This window comes from Patagioenas fasciata, chromosome 25 (genome assembly GCF_037038585.1).
Source record: "Patagioenas fasciata isolate bPatFas1 chromosome 25, bPatFas1.hap1, whole genome shotgun sequence".
Classification (NCBI taxonomy): Eukaryota; Metazoa; Chordata; class Aves; order Columbiformes; family Columbidae; genus Patagioenas; species Patagioenas fasciata.
Genome location: NC_092544.1, coordinates 4,948,096 through 4,957,440, shown reverse-complemented (window position 1 = coordinate 4,957,440; position 9,345 = coordinate 4,948,096). Strand labels below are relative to the sequence as shown.

Here is a 9,345-nt window from a genome sequence, read left to right as displayed (position 1 = left end):
AGCATGCAAAGTGCTGCTATCACAGACAAGACACCAACAGACCGCGGCAGTCGGAGCTGGAGTTTGAGACACAGCAGCAAACACAGCTCGTTTCTCCTGTTCCATCTCTGCTAGAGGATCACGGAGACCATCACCAGGTACCTCTTATTAGAACCAGAATTAGTCAAACCAGAATTGCTTTCTTTTATATGAACATATGTGATACAAAAGCTTTTCCCTCTGTAATAGATGCTCAAGCAGAGGCCCAGCTTGCAGTTTGTCTCGTGAAGGAACTACCCCTTGGGAAAGGAGAAATTGCTGCTACTTCTGATCTCTCACATAAAACCGAAGAGGTTCCACCTGGTACAGGTTTCTATCACCATCTGCTGTTTAAAAATAAGACAGCATTTGAGCCGAGCAGCACGCAAGTTTGTACTTGTTTGGTAAGCCAGGGGTGGCACCGGCTCATCTAGGAGGATTAATTGGCACCTTTCACTTTTGTTCTTTCAAACCCTGAACGTATTTGGACTTGATCTTCATTATGAAGTGAGTTATTTCTTTGCTAGAAGACGCAGCTGCCCAATGAGCCCCACAAAACTGAACTTTCCTCCAGTCACAGGACCCATCCATCTTTTCAGCGCCAAAGCAGATTTGGAAGCAGCGTCACTCCAAATCCTGACCCAGAGAACTTACTTACAAACTGTTTCTTAGGAGGGAGCCGTCGTCTCCACACGGCACGAGGAACTCAAAGAAAAGAGTTCTTTCCGTTAAATATATTAAACTTTTGCTGTCTCACGCTGCTGCCTGTATGACAGAATAAATAACCAAGGGTTCTTCTACTGCTTCCCAATTGAAAGCGATACAAATTTTTGCCGCAGGAAAACACCAGAGCCCAGGGGTTTGTTACACTTGGACTCCAGACTCACCACCAATGCTCCCGGTTTTCGTTGCACGTGTTAAAAAGCAGGGGGGTATTCTTAAAAACAATGGATCACAGCCTCTCACCCCGAGACAACGCAGCGGTTTTATCGCCACGGGTTGAGCCAAAAATCACCCCAAATCTTCCAGTCTAACACCAAACCCAGGACGCAGCTGCGCGCTCCTCATGCTGTACCACAGCCCATTTACACCATCGCCCTCCAGATCTCCCATTTCCAACCCCTCCACATGCACCATTTAGAGTCAGCGCCTCCTTTTGTGAGCCAGCGGCTCCTTCCCCCGGCACTTTTACACGCGCTTCTCCACAAAAGGGACCTTTACATGTCAATTTATTTTCAGACAAGCATATCTGAAAGGGAGTTTCTCTTCGGAGCAGAATGAGTTCTAATGGCAGGTGTTCCAGCGCCACACAAAGGGAGGAAGGCAGCGCCTTAGCTCAGCTTAAGTAGTAAGACAAATTGATGTTTTAATAACCAAGGAAATGGAGCGGACCCCCGGCTTCCACGGCGTGAATGAAGGTTTCATTCACAGCCCCTTCTGTACTTGCAAAAGACGACCTTGAAATGTTTTCAATGTTTTCTGCGCGTTCAAAGAGGGATTAAATTGTTGAATATTCCATGAAAGCGCAGCATCCGCCCCACATACCGTCAAACGCGTTTGAAGTCACCGAGTATTTCCGAAGCCTCCCACGTTCCTGGGAAGGCGGCGGCGGCGGCGAGGAGCTGGTGGCACCCGGGAGGCCACCGGGCGCGTGGTTCACTGGCCACCGGTGGCTAAAGACGCAGGAAAAAACACTTACATGAACTCACTCGAAGGTGTTTGCATCAGTTGGATGGGAAGTTAAAGACCAGGTCGGTTGCTCCATGAAGTTTCACTAAAGAAAAAGAATATGATTGCTGAGAAAGTTACTGGCCTTTGGTTTTAAAGACAGCCTAAAAAATCACGGTGGGAACAATTATCAGGCCAAAATACCTTTATTTATGCTCCGTTTAATTTGACAGAGGTCAGCACCACATCATTAAGAGGAAGGCACGACTACGTTACACAGTGGGAAGAGGGAAAAGAGCCTCTCGGCTGGGTCAACCTCTTTACAACAGAAAACGTTGCTGATTTACCTCCCAAAAGAGGGAAGTTTCACTGTTTCTATACAGCAGCTGTATTAGATAGAGCTGCTCAGTATTATTTTCAGGCTCCTCGTTTGTGGATTAACACGCTCTTTCCGCACAGGTTAATTCCAGGTAGACTCAGCTATTAGAGGCTGGATTCCGGGATTTCTGCTCCCTTGAGCTTTCGTACGGACGTACAGGACAAAATCTTAAAGGTCAAGTCAACTATTCAACACCTGAAACAACACAAGCAGCTTTCCTCGTATGGATTTCCTTAGGTACGAAAGTTGAAATACATTGTTTGTCCCTTTTCACATCAAGACAACGTTAGGCTGTACATCCTCTGTGTCCTGAGTTAAAGCTGAATGAATTCTTCTAAGTGCAGATTATTTGGTCTCCTCTAGGACACCATCTTGCTCCCCCCAACAGGCATTGGAGACCCAGCCCAACGCAGGTCCAACTTTCACCTCAAATCATGCAGTTTCGGTTAAGATGACAGCAGTTGGTCTCAACTGTATTTTGGCAAAGGTTTAATATTGTCAGGACAAAACCAGAAAGGGAACGAGGGGGCACACCCGACCTGTTACAAACACCTACAGAAAGAACAACAAGTCCACCTTTACCGAGCACTGGAATTAAAAAAGTAACACCACTTGGTTGATTTGGAACTAAAAATCAAGGTTTATTCTTACTTACAGAAGGATCGCTCGAAACAACCTGGTTTAAAAACACCCCGGAACACAAGGTGTAGCCCTTCTTGTTCACTCCATTCTGCAGGAGCTGCAGCTGCACCAAACACAAACACCCCAGCGAGGCGGAGGGCTCAGTGCTCTGATATCGGGGTTTGATGCCCTGATTAGGGGTTTGATGCTCTGATTATCGAGGTTTGAAGCCCTGGGTATCATTTATGGCCAGGCAGAGTTTGCAGCTCCCCTGTACCCACAGAGCTTGCACCGGGTTGTCCTACACACCTTGGAGTCCTCACACCAGCACCGCGACAGGGACGATGAAGCAAAGGTTGTCATGTTTCTCCTGACTGATATCTGAGAGCATTTACAGTTTCATACAAACGCCAGCTGCCATCCAAGCAGGGCGAGTGTTTGGTTTAAGACCCAACCCAAAACAGCAGGAATTCACAGCAGAACCTTTGCTGCGTTTGAGTCCCCGGCGCTCTCCTGCACCTTCCGACAAACCACCCAGGGAGCTCCAGCCGTTCCCAAGCCAGAACAGGTCAGGAACTGATTTCTTGCACAGTTTGCCTCCACGTGCTCATTTCTTTTAGCACTAAAATGTCCTGAGAATAAGAAGTTCCCTTCGGCAGCCTGGCCCCTTTCCTGCTGATCACTGCCTTACTGGTTCTAATTAATTATTAATGAGGTATTGCACCTGAGAGAAGGTAGCATAACATGCAGCCCTTCTACAGCACGGCTGGTTTTCCATCCAGGGCCAGTTGGAAAAGCTTTGCAGATCTCCCAGAAGGCGGGTGAGAGTCATCACCCGCTGAGAGCTGGGGAAACGATGGGGCCGCTTGTTCTGCAGCTGAAAGTCAATCAGTAAAAAAAACCCATCAACCGAATGACACATTTATTGTACAATTCAGAAAGAAACCCTGAGTTACCAGCTGTAGAATAAAGTTAAATTAAAAAAAAAGAGGATGGTTTGTTTAATAGGTTCCTGCTGAAGGAAAGGAAACTCGAAAATGGTAAAAGCAGCAGCCAGAGCCAGCGCGAAGCCAACGTGGCCAAGAAGGTTCCCTTGTCATCCCCTTGTGCAGGTGACAAAGTCCCCACGCAGTGATGGGGAGAACACGGCGATGGGAGGAACGAGCCCAAGGCAGCAGGTGCCCGGCCAGCCCAGCCTCTGCGGGGCGTTCCGAAAACGCCTGCTTTATTCTGCTCAGAGACCTGCCGGCTGCGCTGGGGAGGAAACGGAGCCTGAAGAACCAACTTACACTGTGAACACGCACAGGGAGCGAAGGGGAGGGAAGTTCTTCACAAACACGGGTGCTGCTGGCCAAGAGTCTGCAGGGCTGACTGTGGGATGGGATCCCAGTGGTTCAAGGGAGGAAAAACCCCAAAGCCTAAACCCCAAATGTTCCACAGTCCTCCAGCTGCGATGGCGTTGGAGAGGATCGTTCCTAAGAAATGGTGTAGCTACGACAAATCTCTGGCCCTACACAGGAAAGGGTGAATCAGAGCTGCTTTTTAGTGCCTCTTGACATGTTATACACTCTAGTTCTCATATACACAGATGGATGTCTTTAAAAATCGACAATTTACACTTCAAAAAACGTTTTACAGTGGAGTTCTCTCAGCAAAGATCAGTCCACGCGAGGAGGAGCCAGTCTGTCAGCAACACAAAGGCACGCGGCCTTTTGAGACGTCGTCCTCGAGGGAGCTCCTGTGCTGGCATCGACCGCCCGACCTCCTGTCCCCGTGTCGGGCAGATGTGCCAAGGCTGTGCGGCTGCACCGCGCGGCTGCCGCCCCCGGCCTCACAGCGTGGTGGACGGGAGCTTCTTCACCCGCCGCTGTGCCAGGATGGAGGACTCGATGGGCTTCAGCTGCGGGCTCGGCTTGGAGCTGTTCAGGGCGGAGTACGTGGCGGCCATCGCCCCCTTGGAGAGAAGGCGCGAGAGAACTTGTTTAGGCGTGGAAGAGTTATTTCAGAATCATGGCTTTACGAGACCGTTGAGTCATAGGATGGTTTGGGTTAAAGGGACCTTCAAATGTCCCCCAGTGCCCCCCCTGCCATGACAGGGACATCTTCACCAGCTCAGGTTGCTCAGAGCCCCGTCCAGCCTGGCCTGGGATGTCTCCAGGGATGGTTCATCCACCACCTCTCTGGCCAACCTGGGCCAGGCTCTCACCACCCCCAGGGCCAACAATTCCTTCCTCATGTCCAGCCTGAATCTCCCTCCTTTAGTTTAAACCATCACCCCTTGTCCTGTCACTACATGCCCTTGTAAAAAGTCTCTCTCCAGGTGTCCTGTAGGTCCGCTTTAGGTACTGGGGGTTGCTCTAAGGTCTCCTTGGAGTCTTCTCCAGGCTCAACCCAACTCTCTCAGCCTGTCCCACAGCAGAACTGTTCCAGCTCTCCAAGCACGGCCTTCTCTGGCCCCTCACCAACAGCTCCATGTCCCTCTGATGTTGGGGCCCAGGGCTGGACGCAGCACTGCAAGGGGGCCTCACCAGAGTGGAGCAGAGAGGGAGACCAGAGTAGCCAGGCCCACAAACATATTGCCTTTTTCTGTACATCTCCCTCCCGTGCTGACACGCTCCCCAGGTTTTCCTGCCAGCTTGTCTGTATCGCCTCCCCAGCCCCCTGCTCCAACCTGCCATCCTGCTCGGTCCACAGCCCCGCCACCCGCCCGGAGCGCTGCCCTGTGACACCTGTGCCCAGGGACACCAGGAAGCAGCTGAAGGCCCAGCCCAGACTTTGTACCTTGACAAGCTGCACGTCCTGGTGATTGAGCTGGCTCTGGGGTAAGCTGTCCTTGTGGGTTATCCAGGGGTGCTGCAGGACCTGCTTGGCCGTTAGACGCTGGTGAGGATCTACGTGAAGCATCTTTGATACCAGATCCTAAGGACATCATTTGGAAAGTTAGACTTTAGAAGATTTCACACTTCAAATGCAGAAATACCACCTGTACGACCCCAAATCAGGATTTAAATTCAATGGCCAGGTTTAGAGTTCCCAGACATCGATCCCTTTTTGTATAGAATACTATTTCAGTACACCTAGGAGCAGGTACACTGCTGGTTTTCTCCTCTCTCCTCCCTCCCCAGCCCGCCTTGAACTTGTCTCACGGAACTGGCCGTGCTTGACCTCAACCCTTTAACGTAACGCAGACGAACATCAAACCGCACCTTGGCCATGTCAGAAATAGTGTCCCAATTGCCCCCGCTGACGGAGAACTTCCCGCCGCCTATCCGGGACAGGATCTCTTCTGGAGTGTCACTGGGACCATTTGCAAACGGGGTGCAGCTGAGGAGAGAAGAGAGAGCGTTTCATTTCCCGTCCTGTAACCCAGCCAGGGACCGAGGCCGCCAGGTCCGGCTGAGGCGGTCACAGCTCCAGACGTCGCCTTCCAGTGAGACAGCGGCACTTACCCAGCCAGCATCGTATACAGGAGAACTCCCAGGCTCCAGATGTCGCAGCCCTCGTCGTAGCCTTGGCGTTTGAGTACCTGAACACAATAGGCAAAGGAAAGGAAAAGAGTGTGTTCAGCTCTTGTCGTTGAGCTCATTTCAGCTTGTGAGAAGCAGCTTGAGCCCTGTGTGTGCTCTGCAGGCAAAGCTCCAAGCGCCCTGCTGAACAGCAAAGTCTTGGACTAAAGATTGGGATTCACATCAGATTTTGGATTAATGGAACACAGGAACTGCCCAGGTACATCAAAACGAGAAGCGAGACAGAAGCCACGTTCCCGTTCCCATGTGGTGACACCGCACGCATGCCCCATGGCACGCTGGCTCTTCTTCCTTCCACACCAAGAAAATCTTCCCACCTGTTTCAACAGGTCAGTTCATCAGGAAGAGAAGCAGCCTAGAAAATCCCTGGGGTTTTAAAGTCTCACCACCTTAAGGCAGAGCCCCTTATCAGGACAGTACAAGTTGGACTGCACAGTAACCGCACTCGAGATCCCCATTTGTTCATTATGACAAGTGGTATTTCTGTAATTACCTCTTTTAGGGTAGAATGGAAGTTGGAACCGAGAGCGCGGACTGGGGAGGGACACGAGAGCTACCGCAGGGTCTCAGGTGAAGCAGACGCTTACCTCGGGTGCCACGAAGTTTGCCGTGTAACAGGGAGTCATGAGAAGGCCATTCTCAGCCCTCAGCTGCTTGGCAAAGCCAAAGTCACAAATGCGAATGCTTTCGGGGTTTCCTGACTCATCCACGTAGAGAATATTGCTGGGTTTCAAGTCCCTGTGAACCACCTGTGGAGGAGAGAAAGGGCCGTTCTCGTATCCCAGGAAAACAAAGGCCTGAAGCTGCATCAGGACTCTCAGCCCCTGCTCCGGCCCCACATCTGGTTTGCCAAGACAGCAACACCAGCAAGAAACAGCAGTCCTGGCAGGCAGAGTTACTCCCAGGAGGAGAGGGAGAGTGGTGCAATGCCAGACAGCTTCCCAGGAAAACGATGTGACCACACTCACCCCTTGGGAATGCAGATATTCCACCGTCTTACAGATCGTGTGCAGGACCGAACTGGCCTCCCTCTCCGAGAAAAACTTCTGTCTGAGGATTTTATCGAGTAGCTCCCCTCCCCGCATCAGCTCAGTCACCAGATACACGTACTTCCCGTCATCGTACACCTACCAGAGCAAACGCAGAGGGGTTAACCCAAACGTGCTTCCAGAGCTTCCCTTTGGTACTTGTAGCACCGAGCAGCAGACAGGAATCAGGGGCGAATGACACACTGAGCGGTGCCACTGGGCACTGCAGCTGCATTCGCCCACCCCGTAGACCAGTTTGTGCTTCCTAAACCAAACTACAGGGAAGTGATTCAAGTTACACTCACATCTTTCAAGGTGATGATGTTCGGATGCTGCCCGTATCGCAGGAGGATTTCTATTTCCTCAGACGGGTCTCGCTTGCTCTTGTCGATAACCTGCAAGATCAGGGACGAGCATCAGCCACAACGGAGAGGGCAAGGGAACAGGACAAAGCAAACAAGCTGAGCTCTGCAAAGACCCTGTGCCATCGCCGTTCCCTGTCCCCTGCCCTCTTCAGCAATAAGCTCTACAAATCTCCTGATTGCTTCATCAGTTCTGCATCCCCAAATCCCAAAGTTTTATGTCTGGCTTATTTGTGAAGAGCTGACACAGCCACAGCTCTGCAAAGAAAGGTGAGAAACGGTCCTCTCCCTGGCAGAGAACGCTGCTTCCCTGCTACTCCTAGACAGGAAAGCTTGTGCAGTTAATGCCCAGCAGCACAGAAATTGCCCCTTTAGTCCCTACACAAGCAGGGGAAGCAATTTTGTTCCTGGATGTTATTTTGGTCGTTGGGGGGATGAAAAGAAATCTAAGAGGGGAGTTCAGTTCCGATGGTAAATCTCAGACCTTGACTGCGTATTCCATGTTGGTGGCTTTATGAATGCAGCGTTTACACACTGAGTAGGAGCCGACGCCGATCGCCTCCTTCACCACGTAGCCGTCGTTGAACTGGACGTTCTTGCCGTGCAGCTGCTGCAAGAGGAAAGCGGAGAGTTGCTGAGCCAGGAAGTGTTCAGGGAAGGGTTTGTGCAACCTGAGGAGTAACTACAACACAGAGCGACTGACAGACACGGTCTGTGCTTCCCACAGCTGCTCCTCCCGCAGAGGAGAACAAGGCAGATGGAGGTCAGTGGGCTGACACTATCTGCACCTAGCGTGGTGCATTTCAGTGACATCAAGCCATACGCGTTCACATGGGTCCACCTGGGGAGCTGAAAGCAACCAGACTCGCATTGTCCTGCCGAACCCTGCACGCAACAGTTAACAGAAATGAAAGAACAGGGTGCAGGAATTCCAAACAGGATGAGACTGCCTCAGGCGGCCCGTTAACTCTGCTCCAGATGGTACCGAGGTCCCGCAGCCCCACGCTGGAGCGTCACTGCGGCTTCAAAGCACTGCTCCTCCGTCCCCGCGCTTTACCTGCACCACCGAATGCAGAGGTGACTGGACAGGCTTCACCTTCCCGTCCTCCATCAACCCGGTCGCCACAAAACTGAAGCCTCGGAAGAGCTGATGGGCCCCGGCGCTCGGGGGAATGCCGGGGGAATCTGCAATAGCAGGACAGAGACAACTTGGAGCGGGTTAGCCCTGGGGAGGCAGCAGCCTTCCCCTCGCTCCCCAGGAGCTGCGGCTCCTCTTTAGGTTGTTCAAGACAAGAACCACCCCCCATTTCGGTGGCTGGGCCACCTCCTCGGTGCTGCAGCCATCTGGAGACAAACCCTGCCCTGCTGGCACCAGCAAACCAGAGGGAAGCCGTCCAGCTATCATTCCACACAGGGAACTCGGGCTTTGCGTGAATCCGTACCAACCTTTCGGTGTACGCGACGTAAATTCTGTGTCAAAATAAAAGGTGTCATCCGGCTGGCCTACGGCTGGCTTGAAGGGCGGTTTGATTTCCCTGCGGTACAGCTTCTGCAAAACAAAGGCAGCTCCAAAGTGCTCGGGCAGATCAACGCTTTCCTACATGCTCGGAAGGTGCAAAGGCTTCGCAAGGAACGAGAGGCCAAGGAGAGATTTGGTGACAGCATTTACCTACAGCTCAGCAGTATGAGGGAAGACTCATGGCCAGTGGGGTGCTTTTGAGTCAGTTTGTGGAGAAATACAA

General features: G+C 51.8%; 1 protein-coding gene across 5 annotated transcripts in view; it reads right to left on the bottom strand.

The window, feature by feature from the left end:
- Window positions 1–2,681: 2,681 nt before the first annotated feature.
- RPS6KA1 (ribosomal protein S6 kinase A1) overlaps window positions 2,682–9,345 on the bottom strand; it is a 38,543-nt gene continuing 31,879 nt past the window's right edge. For all 5 annotated transcript variants that reach the window (XM_071798952.1, XM_065857096.2, XM_065857099.2 and 2 more), the window contains 10 exons: window positions 9,050–9,152; window positions 8,661–8,788; window positions 8,088–8,213; window positions 7,547–7,636; window positions 7,182–7,340; window positions 6,801–6,962; window positions 6,136–6,212; window positions 5,893–6,010; window positions 5,468–5,605; window positions 2,682–4,640 (listed from right to left, as the gene is read on the bottom strand). In XM_071798952.1, the coding sequence (XP_071655053.1) occupies window positions 4,518–4,640; window positions 5,468–5,605; window positions 5,893–6,010; window positions 6,136–6,212; window positions 6,801–6,962; window positions 7,182–7,340; window positions 7,547–7,636; window positions 8,088–8,213; window positions 8,661–8,788; window positions 9,050–9,152 (1,224 nt within the window). In that variant the 3' untranslated portion in view covers window positions 2,682–4,517. The remainder of the gene's footprint in view (window positions 4,641–5,467; window positions 5,606–5,892; window positions 6,011–6,135; window positions 6,213–6,800; window positions 6,963–7,181; window positions 7,341–7,546; window positions 7,637–8,087; window positions 8,214–8,660; window positions 8,789–9,049; window positions 9,153–9,345) is intronic.